This window comes from Thamnophis sirtalis, unplaced genomic scaffold (assembly GCF_051295495.1).
Source record: "Thamnophis sirtalis isolate CommonGarterSnake01/CBP01778 unplaced genomic scaffold, rThaSir2_p1.2 scaffold_1, whole genome shotgun sequence".
Lineage (NCBI taxonomy): Eukaryota > Metazoa > Chordata > Lepidosauria > Squamata > Natricidae > Thamnophis > Thamnophis sirtalis.
Genome location: NW_028261381.1, coordinates 176,812,327 through 176,837,815, shown reverse-complemented (window position 1 = coordinate 176,837,815; position 25,489 = coordinate 176,812,327). Strand labels below are relative to the sequence as shown.

Here is a 25,489-nt window from a genome sequence, read left to right as displayed (position 1 = left end):
ATATTCTGTTTTTCTATTTTTCTGTTACTCCAACATGGTGATCATAGCTACTATCAACTGGGGAGCCCTCAGTGAGGTACTGACTTCAGTCCATTTGCTTGGACTTGTGATAAATGCAGTTTTGGACAACTGGAACTGCATGAAATATACCTAAATTCCCCATGGCTCAATAGCTTCCTGAGCCATGTGCTGGAAAGTATGAAAAGGCACAATTTCCATACAATAAATACTATCTGTACCACAGGAGAGTTTGAACATAGCCAATCTTGATGTGCTAGATTATCGGCTGGAGGAGAAGGGGCACCTCTAGGGGAATAAATAGATATTGCAATGCGGAGTCAATTTGAAGGAGAAAGATCTTCATTCAGACCCTTAGTTCTATATCTGCTTCTTCCCAAAGGAAGGCAGACAGTTTGGCCAGTTTCTTGTAATATGGATGATCAGCAATAAAGTATCTAATTGACTGTCAAAGGTGCTTTTTCAAGGGGCAAATGGACTTTTCTTTGAAGACATTTCACTTCTCATCCAAGAAGCTTCTTCAGCTATGGTTCTAGGATATATGGCCGTCTTCTAGTTGCCAATGATTTTTTTTTTAAATTTGGGGCAGACTCCTAGAATTGGGAATATTCAATATCAATGAGTGAAGATGGAGGTGGGGTGGTGATGCCTCTTTTCCAAGACCTGAAAGGCTAACACAGAGAAGGCCAAGACTTGTTCTCTGTTGTTCTAGAAAGTAGGAGATGGAGTTACTGAATTACGTTCTAGAAGCAGCTCTGACTGCAGTTGCAAAACTGTTCCTAGATGTCTCTGCAGCCCAAGAATGGAACCACTTCCCCAGACAGGTGGTGATCTAAAACTTCCAGAGATGCATTTGCTCCGTCAGCAAGAGCTGACAGTCCAGTGAGACCCTCATAGTGCACAGCAGTCCCAAGAATGGTAGTGCAATGTCATGCAGGACCAAAGATGGAAGGTCCCCAGTACTGAGAAGACAAATCATTCACAGCTACTTTGTTTTGTTAGGGTTGAAACCGAGACCATTCCTCTCCTGTCACTGGTCTTCGGGCACTGGGAGAAATCCTGTTTGTTTGGCAGCATTGCTTGGTCAAACAATGGTAGAATAATTAAACATCAGAATATGGATGATGCTTGACCTTGAGCTGAGAAGGCCTCACTGTGACACCCTGAGAAACAGATGTTGACCTAATTTCTCCTTTCCAACCAATGGGAACCAGCTTCAGTGAAATATCAACCAGTACCATGCAGTCATTCTTGTTAGGAATATAATTCTAACGGTTGGGTTGGCAATATATAAGTCATATAGCAATGCTGTACCTGTTTCTTTAAATCATAGTGTAAAATGTGATTGGTTGCTGCTTCCCTCAATTGGCCATAAGAGGGAGCCAGAATGATTGTTAGCTCTCTGTTCCTTAGATGCTGGGCTGATCTGATCTGAGTGCCGTGAGCTATTGTATATTACTGCTAGCAAACTTTGAGTACTGAACTGATTATATGATACTGGACTATGTTATTTGGATTATCCCTTAACTGAAAGATGTTGATGACTGACTGTCTTATCCATGTATGACTTTGACTGTTTGATGGACTCTGATACCTCTATTTCCACGAAAGTAAAAGCCTATTTAAACTGCAGTGTCTCTGCATTCTGGTTTGTGTGTTCTCCAACACAACTCTCACAACGCTTCACTGAACATACTCGCTCTTCCAACAGGGAGCTTACCTAACAATTCCTATTAGCTCAGCTTGTTCAGAGGTAGCAGTATCCTTTCCTCATCATTTGAAAATTCTGAAGACATACTTCCCAAGACAGCGAAGACACTGTTCTGATCTCAGATAGTTGTTGTACAACCTTCCTGTAGAGCAGGTGTGTCAATCTGCAGCTCGTATGCGTCATGTGTTGGCCACACCCTCCCTCAGTTTAGCAAAAGGGGAAAAAGTCACGATATGTCACGTGAGGATAACATGACTCCATGGGTTTGACACCACTGCTATAGAGTTTAAATTAGCCTAATACAGTGATGGTGAACCTTTTCGGCACCAAAAAGGGAACATGTGCGCATACACACTCATCAGGGTCACAACCCAGAAGTGGAGTGGCCCAGAGGGCATGCGCGCACCAGGAAATGAACTTCCAATTTCGGCACACACTGGCCTCTTACATTGCCATATAAATTTTGCTAAACCTTATTGTTAGCCAGAGAATTTGATTTTGCTATTTTGTGGGACAATTTGCACACATCTTTGCTTGCAATTTGCACACATCTCCTATGTTTCTGTTTCTCACACGAGAGGCCATCTGATGGAAATGGAGATATTATCACCAAGATACCACTTGTGCTCTACCCAGGATTAAATGACCACATGTCACAGGACTCTGTATTTTGCAGCTCCTTACTGACTTTGATGACTGTCATACCTTGAATGACATTGCTGGGAACTTGTCCTCATTAAAGAAATGTAATTGCGATGTTGCGTATGGATGGAATGATTCCTGTGGAGACCTTCTGTGCACACAGATCTCATAGAACAGCATCTCATAGAACAGCGTAGTTTATCAGGGAAGTCCAAGAGATGAAATGTCACAAGAGATGATTAACACACTGCATACAAGGATGACATTCTTTGCTCATTCCTTTCAGGGAACTTCTGCCCAACCTTGATGAGGAAATACTGCAGATGTGGATGTGAGAGGGAATTAAACTCTGCTATTTCAAAAACAATTGAATAGTGGTAGGGAAGTTCTATAAAGCCCCAAACATCTAAGGAAACAACTACATATGTATAAAAACAATGATATTGAACTCAATCCTTTAAAACACTATCTTAATAATAAACGAAATAAAGTAAGGAATAAAATAAAATAAAAATCCTTCTTGAAATAATAAATGCATTTTTCCAGTTTTTTTTATTAAAATGTTTTATTAAAAATAAAATACATTTATATTTTTGTGCCTATAATAGTCTTCCTGCTGTCAACTTATATAAGATCATTTTTTTTCTCCAAGCCTTTTTCCATTCAACCCAAAGGAAAAGTTTGTGGTTTCATTTTTATTTTCATTTGAAGAATATTTTGTATTATAATATGAATCTTACTCCAAAATTTCTTTGCTTTATCACATGTCCACCATAAAGGGGTAAAAAGTTCCATCTTTCTTTTACATTTCCAACATTCATTTGAAATACCTTTATACATTCTGGATAACTTATCCGGAGTTAAATGCCAGTGATACATCATCTTATAAAAATTTTCTTTTATAATTTAGTGTCAATTTTAAATTTTTCATCCACATAGTTTCCCATTGTTCAAGCATCACATTATGTCAAAAATCTTTGCCCACTGAATCATGCAATGTTTATTTATCATATCATAAATAACCAATTCATTTTTAGCAAAATCAAACCCACAATTCTTTTTATTTGACTTTCAGTTGTTGATATGTAAACCAATGGTAATAATTCGTTTACATAAAACCAACATAATTCAAGCTCTTCCCTCAACTTTAATGTAGGTTCACCAGAGTTGAAAGATAATATTTTCCCATACATCCAGTAGTCTGGCTTTGCCATCATTTCTTTTCTTTAAAAAGTTCTTAGGGGAAAAATCCAAAGAGGCAACTTCATATAGAACTTATTCCAAACTCTTATATTAGCACGTCTAGCAAAGTGATTATTAAAATCAACATTAACTTTAACTTTATCATACCATAAATAACAGTGTCATCCAAACCTTAATTTGTAGCCCCCTAATTCAAGTAGCTTCTTATTCTGGAGCTTCACCTACTCTTTTAACAAGGCCAAACAACATGCCTCAAAATATAATTTAAAGTCTGGTAAACCAACCCCCACCCACCACCTTTCCTTAGCATCTTGCAGTAATTTGTATCTAATTTTGGATTTTTTTCTCTTGACATATTAACTTAAAAATATATGAAATAATAAACATGTCTTTAATAACGAGTTTTCCTTCCATACAGGGCACTGGACCTCACTAAGGACACTTTGGAAACATGATAAACAAAATACTGACCACAGGAATATTGTGACCAGTTGCAAAACTTCATAAGGAATTATTTTTTTATGGAAAAATTCCTCCTTCACTAAATCATTTTTAGACATCTTACCACATTCTAAACATGCCCCAAAGACAAATATAAATGAGAAAATGCCTCACATTTGTTAGAAATTTTTGTTTCTTACTATGTTTTCTCTACAATTCAGATCAGGCCTCAGTAGAATAATATAGCATTTGGGGAAAAAGATGCAAGCCAAGAGACCAGCCCCAGAGGCCAAAATGGAGAATATCTCCACAGCCACCATAGACTTCCCCTTGGCACTCAAATAGGTGGGGAGGAAGGAGATCCAAACACTGCAAAAGACCAGCATGCTAAAAGTAATGAACTTGGCTTCATTAAAACTATCAGGCAATTTCCTAGCTAGAAATGCCACTGAGAAACTGACAAGGGCCAAAAGTCCTAGGTAAGAGAGGACACCATAAAACATTACAGCTGAGCCCTGCTTACATTCCAAGATGGTCTCTCCAAATAAGGAGTGGAAGTCCAAGTTGGGAAATGGAGGAGAAGTTCCCAGCCAGGTGGCACAAAAAAGGGCTTGGACCAGAGGACAGGCTATGACAATGGTGTTGGTCAGTGGTTTTCCCAAGAGTTTCCTTGTCTTGTTCCCTGGCTTGGTGGCCATGAAAGCCAGAATCACCATGACAGTCTTTGCTAACACAGAGGAAACTGCAAGGGAAAAGAGAATGGCAAAGGCAGATTGTTGGAAGAGACAGGTGATCTTCCCTGGTTGCCCAATGAAGAGGAAGGAACAGAGGAAGCAGAGCAGAAGGGAGACCAGGAGGATGTAGGTGAGATCTCGATTGTTGGCCTTGACAATTGGTGTGTCATGGTGTTTATAGAAAATTGCCAGGACTGCAGAAGTGATCACTGAGAGAAAAAGAGCAAGAAAAACTAAGGTGTATCCCAGGGTGTCTTGATAGGAGAGGAAGTGGATCTTCTTGGCAATGCATTGGTCCTTGTCCTTGTTGGGAAATTGGTCTTCTGGGCAGGGTTCACAGTGAGCTGCATCTGAAATCAAAAGTCTTTGTCTAAGGATTTCTTGAGCAACTACCAAGCACATTATCCCTCCTGCATAAATGATATGAGGGTTTCCTTTCTGCTATTGACCTACCTACAAAGAGAGTAATTAAATAATCTCTATAATATAACAACAGTAGTACTAACACTTATAATATTATTAATGATTTATGTCACCATATATTTACATTCTCTACTGTACCACTGTTGTCATATTATAGGACAAGGTAAAAGCAATAGGAAGACAATGCAGAATGGAGAACTATAAAGGCTAAACGTGAAAGCCGATACAGAAGGCTGTATAATTACTTTATATTGTTATATATGTTTTGTGTTTTGTTGTTTCTTGTTGTGTTTTTCTTTCTGTTTTTAAAGATTAAAACATTCAATAAAAACTATTTTTAAAAAGAGAGAAATAATCTCATGTGCTATTTATTTTCTCCCATTTTATCATGGAACCCACAGAAGACAGACAGATCTGTTATCCTGGAATGATGCTGGTTTTTTGTGTGTGTACACCATCCATTAACCTGATAGCCTTAACCTCTCTGCTTTGTATGTCAAATCTGTTCATTTCTCCCTCTTGTTCCATCCAAGAAACATAAATAAGTGGGTCTCCTCTTTCTCTGGCAGGTCTATTTCCTCAGAGGTTAGTAGAGATGCCAGAAGAAGCACTCTCTAAATGAGCAAATAAAAGCTGGGACCACATGCCCCACTTTCTCAGGAAAAGAATGGAAGTTGTTTTCCCAATTGGAGGTGAAAGTAGAAGCAGAAAATGGATGTTGGGGATTGAAAAGTGGCCTCTGTGGCCAGGGCAGCTTGGATCTTTAATCTGAAAGGTTCTATTGAAAAGAATAACTGCATGTCAATCTTATCAAAAATGACACAACAACAAAAATATATTGATTTAATGAATGTCTTCCTTGATACCTGAAGATTTAGATTTGAAGTATGGTCTACCTGTCTTATTAGAAATGGTCCCTTCTGGACAAGTGTCACAGTTGTAACAGCAAACCTGCTTGCCCTCTGGAACTGTTCTCCTCTCTCCTGCGTGGCACCTCTTCCTTCCACACCTGGCAATGGGGATTGTCTGAAATATAAGTATTTGAAATTACTTAAGGAATGAACCTGCTGCATTCATTCTTTTCTCCATTCCTACTTCTATATTCCAATTATCTTCTAAAGAGATACATTGCCACAATCTATCAGAAATATGGAAGACCTCCTGAGGGATTCAGGCCACTGGCATTCCTGAGACATCAATAGATGCTGGCGATTGGAACTGGGGTTTCATCCTGCAGAGGAAGGCTTGTGACTGAACCACAGCATTTCTAAAAGAAACAACCATGAGGCTAAAACTGAGCAGAAATAGTCCATGGAAATCACTGTTGCTTGCTGCAATTGCATCCTGTGTTCGAAGAAAAAGTCGTTCCTAAGCCTTTGTGCAATGACAAAAACCAGTCCTCAAAGGTGTTACATGAAAAGCAGATTTTTCACCAAATGACTGCCATGATTTCTGACTCAATGGATTATTTTTCTAATTAGAAAGATGTTTTGCATCTCAGGAAGAAAATGAATCTTTCCCTGTAGTTACATTTCCTTGCAGCTCACCTTTGTGGCCCAGGTGATTCCATCAGAGTTAATGGTGAAATCCTGTCCTGGAGGAGCCTCAGAATTTACTTGCCCAACCTTCATGGGGACAAAAGATCGATTGGGGAGGAAAACCCAGTTGAGAAGATCAAAACGACCAGATCCCAGTCCATCTTCTGAGAAGGAGACTTCATCTCCAGCACTGTTGTTGAACTGCACATTCCTCAAATAGGGAAGAATCTGGAAGAAAGGAGACCTTCAGAGATTGGAGTATTTGGGCTAGAGCTACAAATGAGACATCATGGCTTCTATCATCACATAATGTCCCTCTTGAGAAAAAGAATTAATATTTTGAGAAGCTACTTCCATCTCTTGGTGGAGATCTGAGGAATGACGTGTAACACCAAATATTTAACTCTGAAACTGAACATTTCCCCTTTATCACCGGGCATGGTTTCCAACTTGTATTTCACCCAAACTCAAGAATTTTAGTTCCACGATCTAAATTTATTTTTAGGATTTTCCTCTTGTGATACTTGGCTACATGTACTTTCCAATAGTTGTTTTGGCCAAAGTTCTTGTTAAGTGATAAATGAATGTTTGAAATGAATAAATGATTTCCATCAGAACCATGGAAAATTCAGGAGGGGACTTTCATTTGAAGTCTTAGTGAAAACTAAGAGCCGAGGTGGCGCAGTGGGTAGAGTGCAGTACTGCAGGCCATTTCAGCTTACTGCTAGTTCGGCAGTTCGGCGGTTCAAATCTCACCGGCTCAGGGTTGACTCAGCCTTCCATCCTTCCGAGGTGGGTAAAATGAGGACCCAGACTGTGGGGGCGATATGCTGACTCTGTAAACTGCTTAGAGAGGGCTGAAAGCCCTATGAAGCGGTATATAAGTCTAATTGCTATAAAACAGCTGTAAAATAGCAGATCTCCACCAGGTTCCATGAAACGCAGCCAGAAACTGCTTGCTGGGAAATTCTACAGGGTTAATCCTCCCTGGAGGGGAGGTGAAGAAAGGAGAGGCGCTTCATTGATCATGAGGAAACTGCAATTTCCTCGCTGATCTGAAGAACACCCTGCTGAATGGCAGCAGGGGCAATGGTCATTTTTGATCAGTCACAAGATGGGATGTCTGAAACACTAAGATCTTGTGCTGGAGTGGTATGTGGACAGAGCTGTGAAACTGGGTGAGAAAATTTCCAACAATTGATTTAGAGAGGCAATAGCACTTAGACTTACATCCCACTTTACGATACTTTACAGCCCTCTCTAAGCAGTTTTACAGAGTCAGCATATTGCCCCCAACAATTTGAGTCCTCATTTTACCCACCTCGGAAGGATGGAAGGCTGAGTCAACCTTGAGACTGGTGAGATTTGAACTGCCGTATTGCAGGCAGCTGGCAGTCAGTAGAAGTAGCCTGCAGTACTGCACTCTAACCACTGCACCACCATGGCTCATATAAGTTTTAACCTAAGTTAAAGGTTGCTCCCCCAAAATGATCTCCAAATCTTTAAAAAGTGGTGATTGGATTTATGGTGAAAGGTTAAAGACTAAAAACTAAAGAGGAAGATTAAAGATTCAGAAGTAAAAGAAAAAACCTAAAGGATGATTTAAAACATAGAAAACCTGGAAACAATGTTGTGAAAAGTGACTATTGGTTTTCTTTTTTTAATTTAATATTTTTTTATTTTTTTAATGCAAATAATAGAAACAAACATATACACTATATTGCTAAAAGTATTCGTTCACCCATCCACATAATCAGAAGCAGTTGTGAGCGAATACATTTCGCAATATAGTGGTCATCTAAATGCAAAAAGTAAAAAGAACAAAAACCTAATATTACAATGTACCCCCACCTCCCGGAGAGCCTGTTTTTCCCCCTTATATTTATTTGCCTATAACAACCGAAAGATATACAATATATTCCAATTGTGCTCTTATCCCCCCCAAAACAACATAAATTCTTGAGTAGGTTTATTCCCTTTGACTTCCACCAACACTGATTTTATAAAATCCCCCCATATTTCATTATAATTGTTTGCTTCCAGCCTCCCTTTTTTAAAATTCAATTTTTATTGTTAATTTGTTTTTCTAAATGCTATTTCTAACTCCCCTGATTGGATGACAATCAGCTGTTTCTCATTTTTATATTCTGTGGACCACTGAAATTAGGAGCAGGGGAGCCATCTACTGGTGGAAGAAGATTACTGCAAAATGTATAATTTAAAAGAAAGTGGGGAGAGAAGTAAATAACATCTGGAGAACTGCTTGACCTTGACTTTATCTTAGTAGGTGTGGATGATGGGAATTATTCACTGAGCTTTTTGAAGATTCAGGAAGCAAAATAAATTGAACACTAAAACTATGTTGGAATTGTACATAGAAAAGAGGATTTGAAAGACTTGAAGGAACAAAAGAAGAAAAAATAAATAAGACTTTAAAATCTGGACAATTGGGAAGGTGTAAATTGGAAACTAGAAAAACTGAGAAGCACAAACTAATAGAAAATTTGGGGACTTGGAGGAATAACTTTGGGATTGACCAAATCTTATTAACAAGTGATTTTTTTTTCCTGGAGTTTTCAGTTATTGGGATATTGGGACATTGGAGGTATATTAACTTATTTCAAAATGATCCAGCAGGAGACAATAAAGTTCTATGAAGAAATGCTAGAAATAGTGACAAAGAATTATAAGAAGTTGTTGGGAATATTTACAGAAGTGGTCAAAATTGTGAAAAACCTTTTGGGAAAAGTGTATTTTTGAGGTTTGATGGCTGATAATGCCACTTTTGGAGGGAGTTTCAAGAGAATCATATTCCACTGCTGGAATGGCCTGGGAATAGGCCAGACCTTAACCCAATTGAAAATCTATGGTTCCAACTAAAGAAACTTGTTAGTCAGAAGCGACCCAGCAAAAAAACTCAGTCAATAGAAGCAATCATTCAATATTGGTTTCACATGATAACATCTGCAGAGCAGCTTGTTCACTCTATGGGAAGATGTTGTAAGGCCGCAATTCATGCTAAAGGTTACCCAACTAAGTATTTACTGACATGGTGATAATTTTTGTATACCTCATTTTTTCTACGTATTTCACTTTTCTTCTTTATACTCTAACTGCTATTCTAATAGCAAATCCTTCATAAAAGTTATTGCATTACATTCTTGATTAAATTATCTTTCCATTGATGTGTAATTTTATGGTACTACTCCAAACAAAAGTGATGTTATTAGCTAGTTTTAGAAAATGCACTTTTCCCAAAAGATTTCCACAATTTTGGCCACTACTGTAAAGATAAAGATGTGAAAGTAGAAGGCTCTCAACAAATGGTGGGAAAAGACGAATATAATATACAGAAGACAGCTGAGGAATGAGAAGGACTGGTGGAAGGGACAAAGAAAAATAAAATACAAAAAGATAAAAACAGATAGAAATACTGAAAAGACAGCAGTAATAGATAATAGAAATCAAATAGACAATACCCAAAGAGCTCATAAATAAATAAATAAATAGCAATAGCAATAGCAATAGCAGTAGACTTATATACCGCTTCATAGGCCTTTCAGGCCTCTCTAAGCGGTTTACAGAGAGTCAGCATATTGCCCCCAACAATCTGGGTCCTCATTTTACCCACCTCGGAAGGATGGAAGGCTGAGTCAACCCTGAGCCGGTGAGATTTGAACCGCTGACCTGCTGATCTAGCAGTAGCCTGCAGTGCTGCTTTTAACCACTGCGCCACCTTGGCTCTTATCAGGTAAACTTATCAGGTATTTTCAGGTATTTATTTCAGGTATTTATTGGGATTTATATGCCGCCCTTTTCCCTGAGGGGACTCAGGGCGGCTTACAACGACAAGGGAGGGGAGGTGCAAGGTCAAAACAAAACAATATGTGAACAACAGAGAAGTAATAAAAACCCAACTTTCATTCAACAGTCAAACACTCGGGCGGGTAATTAGGAACCTATCCCCAGGCCTGCTGGGAGAGCCAGATCTTGAGGGCTGCGCGGAAGGTCTGGATAGTGGTGAGGGTGCGGATCTCCATGGGGAGCTCGTTCCATAGGGTCGGAGCAGCAACAGAAAAGGCTCTCCTCCGCGTGGTCGCCAGTCGGTATTGACTGGCAGATGGAATTCGGAGGAGGCCCAGTCTGTGAGATCTAATTGGTCGATTTAGGGAGGTAATCGGCAGAAGGCGGTCTCTCAAGTACCCAGATCCACTACCATGGAGTGCTTTAAAGATGGTCATCAGTATCCTGAAGCGCACCCGGAGACCAACAGGCAGCCAGTGCAGCTCGCGGAGGACAGGTGTAACGTGGGCGAACCGAGGTGCGCCCACTATCACTCGCGCGGCTGCATTTTGGACTAGCTGTAGTCGCCGGATGCACTTCAGGGGCAACCCCATGTAGAGCCCATTGCAGTATTCCAGTCTAGAGATCACAAGGGCTCGAGTGACTGTTGTGAGGGCCCCCCGATCTAGGTAGGGCCGCAACTGGCGGACCAGGCGAACCTGGGCAAATGCCCCCCTGGTCACAGCTGACAGCTGGTGATCAAAAGTCAGCTGTGGATCCAGGAGGACTCCTAAGTTGTGGACCCTATCTGAGGGGTGTAGAATTTGACCCCCCAGCCTAAGCGTTGGTATATTAGCCAAATTATTGGGGGGGAAACACAACAGCCACTCGGTCTTATCCGGGTTGAGCACCAGTTTGTTAGCACTCATCCAGTCCTTAACGGCCTCCAGACCCCGGTTCATCACGTCCACCGCTTCATTGAGTTGGCACGGGGCGGACAGATACAATTGTGTATCGTCCGCATATTGATGGTATTTTATCCCGTGCCTCCGAATGATCTCGCCCAGCGGTTTCATGTATATGTTAAATAGTAGGGGGGATAGGACCGAACCCTGAGGTACTCCACATGTTAGGGGCCTCAGGGACGATCTCTGCCCCCCCACTAACACCGACTGCGACCTGTCCGAGAGGTAGGAGGAGAACCACCGCAAAACAGTGCCTCCCACTCCCACCTCCCGCAGTCGTCGCAGAAGGATACCATGGTCGATGGTATCGAAAGCCGCTGAGAGGTCAAGGAGAACCAGGATGGACGCATAGCCTCCATCTCTGGCCCTCCAGAGATCATCGGTCAATGCGACCAAAGCGGTTTCTGTGCTGTAACCGGGTCTGAAGCCGGACTGGAAGGGGTCAAGATAGCTAGCTTCCTCCAAGGCCCGTCGAAGCTGAAAGGCCACCACCTTCTCAACAACCTTCCCAATAAAGGGAAGGTTGGAGACAGGACGAAAGTTGTTTAAGATGGCTGGATCTAACGATGGTTTCTTTAGGAGGGGTCTCACCACCGCCGTTTTGAGTACGGCGGGGAAGTGCCCCTCCCGAAGGGAGGCGGTGACAACCGCCTGGATCCAGCCATGTGTCACCTCCCTGCTGTTAGCCACCAGCCAGGAGGGACACGGGTCCAGAATACAAGTGGAGGCACTTACAGCTCGGATGGCCTTGTCCACATCCCCAGAGGCAACTTCCTGGAACTCAACCCAGAACTGATGTGGCAAATGATCCTCCTGTGTCTCAGCTGGATCTACTGCGGTGGAGTCCAAGTCCGATCGAAACCGAGCTACTTTGTCCGCCAAGAATTGAGCATAATCCTCAGCCCTGCCCTGCAAGGGGTCTCCCGCATCCCTCCTATTAAGGAGGGAGCGGGTTATCCTGAACAGGGCGGCTGGGCGTGACTCGGCGGACGCAACCAAGGAAGAAATATATGATCTTTTTGCAGTTCTTAATGCTCGGACATAGTCCTTGGTGCAGGTAGTTAAGAGTGCTCGGCTTGCCTCGGACCTATCGGACCTCCACTGGTGCTCTAGGCATCTCCTCCGGCGTTTCTTCTCCCGGAGTTCCTCGGTAAACCAGGGAGCTCTCCGGGATCCACTGACCCGGAGGGGCCGTAGTGGCGCAATCCGGTCGAGAGACTCCGACGCCGCCGAGTGCCAGGCGGCAGCCAGAGTCTCCGCCGAACTGTGGGCGAGGGTATCAGGAATAACCCCAAGCTCCGTCTGGAACCTCAGAGGGTCCATAAGTCGCCTGGGGCGGAACCACCTGGTCGGTTCCTCCTCCCTACGGTGGGGGTTTGGCCTCCGGAAGTCAAGCCTCAGTAGGTAATGGTCTGACCACGACAGGGGTATGATCTCATTACCCCTCAGACCAAGATCACACATCCACTGCTCCGAGAGAAATACGAGGTCGAGCATGTGACCCGCTGCATGGGTTGGGCCCCGAATTACTTGGGTCAAGCCCATGGCTGTCATGGAAGCCATGAACTCCTGCGCCCCATCAGAGCGTTCACCGAGCGATGGCAAGTTGAAATCCCCCAGAACTATAAGCCTGGGGAACTCAACTGCCAGCTCGGCTACTGACTCGAGGAGCGAGGGGAGGGATGCTGCAACGCAGTTGGGAGGCAGGTACGTTAGCAGCAAACCCACTTGACCCTTGAGGTCCAACTTTATCAGCAGAGACTCACACCCGAAAAGCTCCGGAGCAGGGACCCTACGAGGTAACAAAGACTCCCGGATTACAATAGCCACACCGCCACCCCTTCCCTGGGCTCTCGGCTGATGAAGCACCTGAAATCCCTCTGGGCACATCTCTACAAGGGGGACTCCTCCTTCTGTGCCCAGCCAGGTTTCAGTAATACATGCCAGGTCTGCCCTCTCGTCAACAATTAAGTCCCGGACGAGGGGAGCTTTGTGGACAACAGACCTGGCATTTAGCGACAACAGCCTGAGACCAGGGTCCTGACTACTCGCGCCATCTGGTCTTGGAGTGGGACTCCTAGGGCCGGAAGGAGGGATCTCTGTGATGTAGCGAACCCTCCTTCCCCGGTAATGGCCAGCCCTAAGGTCCCCGCCATATCTGCCTCTCCCTGTCACGACCGCTATGCTCCGACCCACTCCCATGTCCATGGTCCCCCCAACCACCCCGGTTCCTCCCGCCTTCCCCAGCAGGTCCTCCGAGTCAAACATACTCATTTATCTACTCTAGCAATTCCCACGTAAAAATTTAAAACATATAAAATACAAGGGTAACAATTAGTAAAAGTGGGCCATTCATTCAATTCCAGCCAGCCCCCATACACTCAGCATTCAATTTAAAATTGTGCAGTTATAGTATATAATACTAGTAATGATAATATGGGAACAGTGGAGGAAGCGATGGTCTGCTCCTCTCCCTTCTTATGATCTGGGGAAATGTCCTAAGCCACCAAGTCAAAAGTACATAGTGTATCAGGTGGCTATAGGCAAGCGAGATTAAATATAAGACTTATCTATCTATCTATCTATCTATCTATCTATCTATCTATCTATCTATCTATCTATCTATCTATCATAACAGACTAGAGATGGGGTAAAAGGAAGATCTTTCAAAAATAATGAAAGGGTCATGGATGGATATTCAAAAGATGCAGCAGATGGAGAAAAAGGGTTAAGACAGAGAGAATAATGAGTTTGTGTAAAAATGCTAGAAAGACATTGGTTTCCAAGACAGAAACATAAAAAAAATTCCCTTAAAAAATCAATAAATGATGAAATCCTAAAAAGGCTGAGAGATTATGGATAGATTATGCAATACAGTAACAATAGAAGTAAGTGGAAAGTTTAAACTGGAAAAATAGTAGTCTATCTATAGACATATAATGGAATATATTATAAATATATTCATATTAAGATTAGAAGACTGAAGACTAGGATTAGGTATATTTAAAGGTATTATGATCAATCAACAGGATATATATTATATATATATATATGATGGTTTTAAAGAAAAAAAATCTTATCAGAAACAGGCTTGACAATCAAAGATAAATCAATTAAAGTAGCAAAAGGGCGCCGAGATTACCTGAGAGATCCAATAGACAATAAGGTGCAGAGAGATGTCCATAAAAACTTTACCAAGGAAATAAATAGAAAATTAACTCCACAAATGGCAAAAGAAATAAGACTACATCCCTTCTGGAAGGACACGTTAATATATGAAAATCGATAATAAAAGTTAATAATAATAATAGCTAATTTTTATGATTAGTAAGTAGGAATTTAGTAATTCTTTAGATTGCTTGCTTAAATAAATAGTTGATAATGGTAACAAGGTATATTTCTATGTTGGCTGGAGGTGAGGAAGCTGGATATAAGTAATAAATGATTTATTACAAACATTAATGATAATAATAATAATAATAACAACAACAACAACAACAACAACAACAACAACAACAACTCCGCCGTTGCCGGTCCAACTCCGCCGTTGCCGATCCCAAGCCCGGATGAGAAAGAAGGAGGGTTGGGGTCAGGTTGGCATCTGGTCCCATAAAAAAAACCCCGCCAACCCATACAATATGGTGAAAAAAACAAATAAGAATTCCATACCGCATCGGTCATCGCGCGGGTTAACAAGGGCCGCGGCGGATGTTGGGGTTCCCTGGACATCCGTCGACAAGTGGGCTACAAGTGGACCAGCCAACAAAACGACAAAAATATAGTGCAGATGAAAACCGTGCCATAATGGCCTGCTACTACAACTCAGAGCCAGAAAAAAGAGGCTATTTAAAGTGAATGTATGAATTATGGAAACAACAATATCCAGATTCAAATGTTAGTGAACAATGACTAGCAGATCAAAGGCGATTTATTATACGGAATAAAGTGTTTAGTGAAGTTGAACATGAGGAAATTCAGGCAAATTGCAAAACCCAAAAAACAATATCACAAGCGGAAATAACTGATATTCAAGACACAATTAAAGACATTATAGTAGAACTCCCAGAAGAAGCTCTCGGGGAGGAAATAACATCACCACCACTAGAACCAGTTATCACTGAACCAACTGATGAACTAACTCAAAAACAAAAAGAATTGAAGGATAAGATCATGGAGCATTTTCTGCTTAATGAGGAAAGGCAACGTTTACCATCACTAAAAACTGTGCCTAAGAAAATTTTGGCCCCTATCATGAAAATGGTTAATGCAGTGTTTTCAACAATTGAACCGGGATCCATCTTGGAAACAAACCAGTTAATGTACAGTGCAGCTGTAATAGTCACTAATGAACTAGGCATTAAAATTAAAGTACCTAGTCACAAAACAGAAAAAGCATCAAAGCCAAAGTGGAAAATCCGTTTAGAACAAAAAATAAAAAAATTAAGGGCAGATGCTAGTAACTTAAAGAACATGCATGAGCAAGGGCTTAAAAACAACAAAATCATAGATCGGCTAATCAGAAGATATAGATTGAATACAAGAAACATCAATGAAGCTGTAGAGATTGTAAAACAGCAGATAACAGCAACAGCTAGAAAAATTGAAAGATATGAGGCACGAATCATCCAATATAAACAAAATCAGCAATTTCGATCAGACCAACGGCATTTTTATCAAAGTCTTAATGTGAATGGTGACACCAAAAGTGAAAAACCAGAAAAACAGGCCACAGTTGAATTCTGGAAAGAATTGTGGGAAAATGAAAAGGACTACAACAAGGAAGCAAAGTGGATACATGACTTTGAGAAAAGCATTGGCAACAAACAAATGCAAGTATTAGAAATAACAACTGAGATGGTCAAAAATCGAGTAAAAAAGGTAAAGAATTGGACATCACCTGGAAAGGACCAATTACATGGTTTCTGGCTCAAATATCTGACCAGTTTACATGCAATATTGGCCAGGCAACTGAATGAAATTTTACAAAAGGGCCAAATTGATGAATGGTTGACAACTGGAAAAACATACTTGATTCAGAAAGATGCAACTAAAGGAACAACACCTGAAAACTACAGACCAATAACATGCTTGCCAACAACCTTCAAATTACTCACAGGCATTATTGCAGATAACATGATGGATTATTTGGAAACAAACAACATCTTGCCAGTAGAGCAAAAAGGCAACAAAACAAGGAGCAGGGGCACAAAAGATCAGCTTCTAATTGATAAAATGATATTAGAAAATTGTAAGAACAGAAAAACGAACTTGAATATGGTCTGGATTGATTACAAAAAGGCATTTGACTCACTGCCACATAGTTGGATCATAAAATGCTTAGAAACAACTGGCATTAGCAAAAATATTACATCCTTTACTGAAAAGGCGATGAAACAATAGAGAACTGAGTTGGCGGTAGGGAATGAGATCTACGGAATGGTTAATATCAAGCGAGGAATTTTCCAGGTTGATTCACTTTCACCTCTTCTCTTCATCATCGCAATGATCCCACTATCAGTAATCTTAAAAAAAATGAAATTAGGCTACCAAACAGCCAAAGAAGCTGAAAAAATGTCTCATTTACTATATATGGATGATTTGAAACTCTATGGAAAGTCAGAAATAGAAATCCAATCATTGACAAACACAGTCCGAGTATTCAGCACCGATATTTCAATGCAGTTTGGCATGGAAAAATGTGCCACTGTATCCATAAAAAGGGGCAAAATCACTGCATGTGAGGGAATTGAAATGCCCAATGGCCAATTAATTAAATGCAAAGAAAATGAAGCCTACAAATACTTAGGCATTATGCAGTTGGATAACATCAAGCATGGAGAAGTAAAAACTATTGTCAGGCGAGAGTACACCAACAGAGTTAGGAAAATTTTGAAATCTAAATTGAATGGTGGAAATACAATCAAGGCCATAAATACCTGGGCAATACCAGTTATAAGATACGCAGCTGGTATAGTTAACTGGACACAAGCTGATTTGGACCTTTTGGACCAAAAAACCAGGAAACTAATGACAATGCACTACAGTTTACATCCACGTGGTGATACTGATAGACTATATCTGCCCCGAAAATCAGGTGGCAGAGGATTATTACAAGTGAAGCAAACAGTTGAAGAAGAAAAACATGCACTGGCTGATTATTTAAAAAAAAGTCAAGAACATCTATTAATCAAAGTAAAGAACAAAAATCTACTGAAGGCCCAACAGACGAAACAAGAATACAGAAAAGATGTGATAAAATCAAGAATGGAGAGTTGGCAGAACAAAGCACTGCATGGCCAATTTCTGTGGGGGGGGGGGAAGATAACGTGGACAGTGAACAAACTTGGTTATGGTTAACAACAGGTACATTAAAGAAAGAAACAGAGTCAATAATCCTGGCTGCGCAAGAACAAGCTATCCGCACAAATGCCATTAAGGCCAAAATCGAAAAATCCTCTGATGATGCCAAATGCAGACTTTACAAAGAAGCTGATGAAACTGTTGATCACATACTCAGCTGCTGTAAAAAAATTGTGCAGACTGATTATAAATGGCGGCACAATTCAGTAGCACAAATGATCCATTGGAATTTGTGCAAAAATTATAATATTAAAACAGCAACAAACTGGTGGGAACATCAGCCTGAAAAAGTCACCGAAAATCAGATGGTCAAGATCTTGTGGGATTTCCATATACAAACCGACAAAATACTGGCGCATAATACACCAGACATCACACTGGTTGAGAAAAATAAGGTCACAATCATAGACATCGCAATACCAGGTGATAGCAGGGTCGCCGAGAAGGAACATGAAAAAAATCGCAAGATACCAGGACTTAAAAATCGAAATTCAACGACTATGGCACAAACCAGCAGTGATAATTCCAGTGATAATTGGCACACTGGGTGCTATTCCAAAAGCACTGGAATTACATTTAAAACAGTTAAAAATTGACAAAATCACCATCAGTCAAATGCAAAAAGCCGCACTGCTTGGATCTGCACGCATATTACGAAAATACGTTATGACATCCTAGGCCCCTGGGTGGGGCCCGACTAGTAACCAATGCCAAATCCGGTGAAACAACTGGCCGCTGTGATACAATTGTATAATAATAATAATATGATAAGAGGTTTAGAAATTTAAATAATTAATTCTTATTTTGAATATGTTATAAAGGTATAATGTTACTGGATATATGAAAGTAGATAACAAAAAAAAATTAACTAAGTTTTATAATTAGTAAGTAGTAACTTAGTAACTTATAGATGGTTATGTTAAATAAATAATTTATAAGGGCAATAAGGTATACATATATGTTGGTTTGATGAGAAGAAAATAGATATAACAGTAAAGGATTTTTGTTAACCGATATTAATTATAACAACTAACAATGGAATGATAAGGATAAGGGATACAGTTAATGATACATATATGTACCACTATAACAAAAGAAAAATGGACACAAATTGTAAACAGTGATTTGAGGGGAGAAAAGGGCTTAGATTTTTTGTCAACTAATTATTGTTTAGAATATGTTATAAAGGTTTAAGGCTATTGGATGACTCTGTAATAATTAATGAAATGCCATTAGGTGGTTGTGTTTTTTAATTATGGATTATTCTAGGCAAAAGGATATTAAAACAATTTCAGTTAAATGAGAACTATGATATGTTGAAAGTAAGACTCATTAAGAACTTTGACATTTGATTTGAATGTAAGTAATGACTGTGGAAGAGATGCACAAAAGCTAATTGTAACCAATTGACACACTTTCTACAAGATGTAATGTAAGATGATTATTTTTTGTGTGTGTTGTTTGTTTAGTAAAAATAAAAAAAATGTTTAAAAAAACTGAAAAAAAATAATATGGGGAGCTTCAGATTTAAGAGTCTATGGACTGAGTCAAAAGCCACAGAAATTACCTGCCATGGCTGGACATTTAATATCCTCTTTCCAAGCCTCATGATATTCGGTCGAACTCTGGATCCATACACTGCATGTAAAGCGTGTGCCAGAGCATAAACAGCATTGTAGATATTGTAACTTAGTCCTGTCATCCTCCTTTCAAAAGTGTAATTGGGCAGATTCTGCAGATTCTCCTTTCCTGTACATTGTTTTTCCCCATTTGAAAGGATCTTGCCTGGATTATGGATCTTGCAGCCAAAGACATTTTCCCACCATTGAAGGAGAAAGTGATCTCCTTTGGGATTCAAGGGATCTAAAGACAGGAGGAAATGGGGGAATTCAGAGACATCCCCGGAGTGGCCTCTAAAATGCAAGACCCCATTATAAAACTTTATAATTTTCAATGTGTCTTCGGAATCACCCAAGCCAAGTTTCCAATGGGAAGTGAAGATACAAACTTTCTTAAATGATACTTTTCTGATTTTTTCAAAAAAATAAAATGCCCCTATTACAGTGCTAACAATAATTGTGTCTGCAAACAGAATAAACACTTCTGTTTTAAACAAAATAGGGAAATTGCGAGAAAACTTCTTCTGAGCGATAGACAAGTTATCTGATTTCAGCAGTAGAGTGAAGGCCGGGCAGATCTCCTTCTCCTGGAGCATCGGCGTCAGAGTTGACACAAAACGTTCTCCTCTGTCATCTTCAGGGGCCAAAAGCCCAACCCAGTTCCACTGGAAATGCAGGAGCAACTGGACTAAACCCACATATTGAGGAGATTCCTTGGGATTGATCCGGAAGAAGGAAGGATAAACTTTTCTCTCTCCCTGAGAAAACTCAAAGCCAACACCAAGCTGGTGAAAAAGAGATTCTTTTTTCAAAGACAAAGTAAAAGTTTTATGCAGACTTTAGTAGTAACCATTGTGTGGTTGATGGCCCTTGCAGTCAGGTTGATACTCTTTGACTGGCAAATTTTCTCTTCTTCCCTCCTTAGCCATTTTTATTGTTTGTCAGAAGACAAGAGAAGAAATCAATAGCCTGATACAAAGAATAAATGGCACTAAAATGATGGCTACCCTTTAATAAAGAATAAACTAAGAGTCAGAAGCTTCTTATATGCCCCTCCCCCAAAAACTTATTTTAGTTTCATCTTTGGCTTTTCTGGGTGCTTTTGATCTTTGTCTATTCCATACTGTATCCAAGAGAGCTCTCTTACCTGTGGGATCTTAAAGATGCTGAAGATGGAGGCCATCAGCCTTGAGGACTTGGCACTGAGATCACCAATGACGGACAGAAGAGTGTCCTTACTGTCACATTTGTAACCTGGAACCTTTTGACCTTGTGAGGAGAGCATGGAGAGGCTGTTTAAGTAAATAATGTTCTCCTTCTGGAAATGGCCATAGATGTGGAAGCCAAGGGTGATGTTGGGGAGCAGAAGAAAATCCTTATTGACCTGGGAGACAGCAAACATCAATGCAAGGAACTGTTGGTAGTTACAGGTGGAGTATCTGTAGTGAGAAAAACATTGGGGAACATTACAGGAAAGCTTGTGCATGGCTGTAGAATTTGCTTCACTGTTTGGGGGGGATTTTTGGGGGAAGAAAGTCCCAAATTTCATTGGGTTTGTCTTTTTTTCAAAGGATTTCCCTTGGCTTAATGGGTGATTTTGCGAGAAAGGAGACAAGTCTCTCCATAGATATCGTGGATTGTTTTATAGTCTGTATTCTCCCTGCCATATTCACTTTGCTGCAGTGACTGCAATCCTTTCCAACTGCTCCCCTTTCACTGTAATTACTTAAGGTCTCTCTTGGAGCAGCTTCTACAGGTGGAGTAAAGATTGCTGAGCACAGGACTACAGTGGGAGTCACCTCATAGATGCACTGAAGGACATTATACATGAGCAATGTGGATTCCAACACTGAGGGGGATTTCTGTAACTCCTGAACACTTGAAGAGTGTGGAGATTTTATTTGAATGTTCTACCAAAAGATATTGGTCAGATTAATATTATAATTTGACTTCTTCACTAAGCCAGTACAGCTTCCCTCTTCATTTTTGCTATTTATCATCTTCCTGTTGAAGTGATTGAGAATTCCAGCCTATTTTAACAGCTTGCTAATTTGTTGAGAAAAGCACAAAATATGCACTACACCAAGACAGGACAAATACTAGAAGAAGTATTTCTGAAAGGAATCCCATAATTTAAAGCCAAATAAACAATTATCTGCATGTTTCCCATCCAGATGAAACTTACGCATAATATACAGGAAGATGTAATGTTTTAAAGTCAAAGTTAGGAGAGTTGTTAACGGTTCCCAAGGGCAAATTCCCACCAATAATGAGATCACCAGGCCTGTAGTATCTTCCATCTAAACGGAGATAATCCCTGAACACACAAATTGTTTGCAGCCTCTTCGCTGTAGTTGGAGCCAGGATCCAGAAGAGCATCAGCATCAGAAGCAGCATGACTCCTGTCTTATCACCTTCCCTCCTAGAACAGAAATCAAGGTTTATGCAGAAAGTGATTTGAAGGTTGCTCCTGAAATCTCACTGGAACTTTAGCAAGTCAGACACCACCTGTGCCAACTGGATGGCACCAGGAGAAATTTACATCAAGAATGCTTACTCTTACTTGTGTTTGTGCCATGACCATAGAGGAAACAGAGGCATGTGAGTCTCTTCAAACCCAGGAGTTATCTCTTTGCAATACAGGCTAAGATAACACGTTCTGTCCCGCCCCGATCTGGTGAACTCAGACATATTTTTGAAGCAGGTTTATCATGGAAGGTCGTTGTGTGTAGAAATCCACAGGGGATATATGAAGAATTACTGTTCTTCTGATAATTGCAAGGAAAGGCCATTGTCCCATCCTCTTGGCAACAGCTTCTCTTCATACAGCAGAATGGAAAACATATTTGTATCTCTTTGTGTAATTCACAGAGCAGACGGAGTCCTGGGGTAGTTGACCTACATGAAAGTGACTCCTGTACACAAGATGGATTTTGGCTTATGCCCTCGTTTGCTCAGATAATTTGAGTGCTACTTGGGAAGATTGGCCCAAGGCAGAAATGTAATTTGAGGAAGTATCTCAGAATATTAACTGCAATTTTTTGGCAAGACTTGAAAATTTCTGTTGCTGTAGCCTAAGGGTAGGAATTGTCATCCAGGTGTCTCTTTTGGTCTTTTGTGATGCTGCTCCCCAAATTGCCAAGTCTGAAACTCTTTTCTTGAAAATTCATTCACATGACCAGTTTGGATCACTGCCACTGTACCCCTTTCCTGCTGCACAGCAACCTCCATGTCTGAGCCTCTGGGGGGCATTTCATGGTTGACTGTGGGGTTCCCCAGACTTCTGATCTTGAGAGATGTCCATTTGCCTTCCCCAGGGCAAGACTTAGAGACATTTCAACATGGCCACCATCATTCTTGGCTCAACTCAAAACAGACCACTTCCAACGTGATCCGAGGAGAAGCTCTCCTTGTCCCCTTTGTCCTGGCCAGATCATGGCCCGATGACTTTGAGATTCTTTTATGCTGCCCCTCTCTGCAGGGAGGCTGGATCTATTTGACCAGTCCGCTCTTAGTGAGTGATGGGTTTCCAAAGGGAAATGGGGATTATACCCAGGCTCTTCTGCATGGTCTTTCTGAGACCTTGGTCACTACCTGCAATAGGAAAGCTACGAGGCCTTGGATGGGATCCCTCACATGCAACCTCTCTTGGTCCATGGTTCTGAACATGCCCCATGATTCCACTGAAGTGGACCAAGAGACATCCAGAGCTCTGATGAAGGAACATGAGGGGAGAATCTGACTGAACATGAGCTAGAGCAGGGGCGTCAAACTCCATTTCAGTGAGGGCCGGATCAGATTTGTGGTTGGCCTCAGAGGTACAAGTGTGTGTGTGTGTGACTGTTTGGTTGTGGATATCTGGGCGGGCATAGCCAGAGTGGGCATGGCCAGAGTGAGTGTGGCATGTTCAATGTCCCTCATGTCAGGGGTTGGGACCAGGGTGGGCGCCAGGCTTTGATCCACTGGAGGAGCCTCACTGACCCTCTCAGGCCACTTGGGCAGTTCTTGGAGGGCAGCATGGGCTGCCTGGGGCCCTGGGCAGAAGGCACCCCAAACTTGAGTTCCAAAGGCACTGGGACTCTATTGCCCAGCCCCACTTCCCTGAGGGGATGCCCGGGTCTTCTTGCCTCCTGATCCTGGCTGCTGTTGCTGCTGTTACTGCTGCTGCTGCTGCTGCTGGAGAGGGCTGCTGCTGGTGGTGTCACTGCTGCAAAGGAGGCAGGAAGCAAAGTGGGGGTGGCCTGACTGCAGGGCCCCTGATACATGGGTGGAGGGGGGCATGTGGGTAAGAGCCAAGGTGGCGCAGTGGTTAAATGCAGCACTGCAGGCTACTGCTAGATCAGCAGGTCAGCGGTTCAAATCTCACCGGCTCAGGGTTGACTCAGCCTTCCATCCTTCCGAGGTGGGTAAAATGAGGACCCAGATTGTTGGGGGCAATATGCTGACTCTCTGTAAACCGCTTAGAGAGGCCTGAAAGGCCTATGAAGCGGTATATAAGTCTACTGCTATTGCTATTGCTATTGCTAAGCTGTGGGGCTGGGCTCGGGCAGGGCAGAGTGGGGAGGGGAGTCCCAGCTGCTTCTTGCAATGGACCCTTCCCAGTGGTGGAATCTAAATAATTTTCCTACTGGTTCTGTGGGCATGCCTTGGGGGTATCATGTGACTGGGTAGGGATGGCTATGTCGTCATTGAACTAGGGGGTCAAAAGACAGAAACTCACCTTAACAATGTCCTGCTGGAGCAGGGGTTTGGACTAGATGACCTTTAGGTTCCTTTCAGCCATGGATTGCTCTTTCAAGGTATCTTCTGAAGCTGCATCTAATGCCAGATTTGTGGCCCTTCCTCCCTCTCCTTTTTCCCTCCCTCCCTCTTCCTTCCTTCCTTCCTCCCTTTTTTCTCCCATCACTCTTTTCTTTCTTTCTTTCTTTCTCTTTCTTTCTCTTTTTTCTCCCATCACTCTTTCTTTCCTTCTTCTTTCTTTCTCTCTCTTTTTTTCCAATCACTCTTTCCTTCCTTCCTTCCTTCCTTCCTTCCTTCCTTCCTTCCTTCCTTCCTTCCTTCCTTCCTTCCTTCCTTCCTTCCTTATTTCTCCCTTCCCTCCCTTTCTGGCCTAGCAGGCCTTAGAGAAGGCTCCTGGGGGGAAAACGGATCCCAAATGCTAAAAAAAAAAAAAAAAGTTCCTACCATCACACAGCACAGCTGATCATTGGAACTTTTTTTTCTCCTGTGCGCTGTGAGGGGAATCCAAGCATGGGTTAACTTTGTCCATCAGCCTAGAGACTGAGTAATGTAATGGTTGATCACACCTCCTCTGACTGGGCTACTTCAGTTTTTTTAACTCAGTCCAGCCTAAAGAGACACAAATTAATTTGCTGTAGGTTAATAGGCAAAATTAACTCATTATTCAACTTGGATTCCTCATTATTTTTATGGATGTGGAGTTTGGAAATACAAGGTGAAGATCTCCTTTTGGCAGATGGCTTACAGCTCGTTACAATTTCTTTGATTGAGTGAGTTCCTTAAGGCTTTTGCAGCTGAAGGAGCTATCGGCAAATGAGGATTACACCCCGCTAGCTGGCTTGTTACCGGGGTGTGATTAGGTTCGCTGCTCTTCCCGTTTGTTTGTGGCCGCAGTGGGGAGTCGGTTCACCACTCCCACACTGGCAGAGACGGGCACGATCTGTTCTACGCAGCGCGATCGCTCCCATATATCTTACTGTTTGCCATTGCCGTGCCATTCCCAGCGGGGGTTTCAGATGGCTGTTATTGGAGCGATAGCTTGCTAAAGCTTTTCCTTGCAGCGCTGGCCATCTTGGGGCCAATTTTAAAATTCGTGCCATTTGCCTTGCTGCCGGCAGCCATCTTGGGAGCCGTTTGGGCTTTCGCACCCAGCAGCAACTGGAAGGGGTACGGTTTGCAATTTGCAATAATTAACCCAGTTACAGTTCGACTCAGTCTACCCAGAATTCTAGGGAAAAATTACCCAGTATTTCATTGTAGCTTGTTGAAACCAGTAATGGGGTCTAGTATAAGACCATCTACCCAAGCTCCC

General features: G+C 41.7%; 1 protein-coding gene across 1 annotated transcript in view; it reads right to left on the bottom strand.

The window, feature by feature from the left end:
• The window catches only part of LOC148049892 (vomeronasal type-2 receptor 26-like), a 45,261-nt gene extending 21,543 nt beyond the window's left edge, over positions 1 to 23,718 (bottom strand). Inside the window, exons 1-5 of the mRNA XM_087705133.1 lie at positions 23,597 to 23,718; positions 21,623 to 21,859; positions 20,585 to 20,876; positions 19,949 to 20,102; positions 19,386 to 19,681 (exon numbers count right to left, since the gene is read on the bottom strand). Coding sequence (XP_087561259.1) covers positions 19,386 to 19,681; positions 19,949 to 20,102; positions 20,585 to 20,876; positions 21,623 to 21,859; positions 23,597 to 23,718 — 1,101 coding nt within the window. The remainder of the gene's footprint in view (positions 1 to 19,385; positions 19,682 to 19,948; positions 20,103 to 20,584; positions 20,877 to 21,622; positions 21,860 to 23,596) is intronic.
• Between the last annotated feature and the right edge of the window lie 1,771 nt (positions 23,719 to 25,489).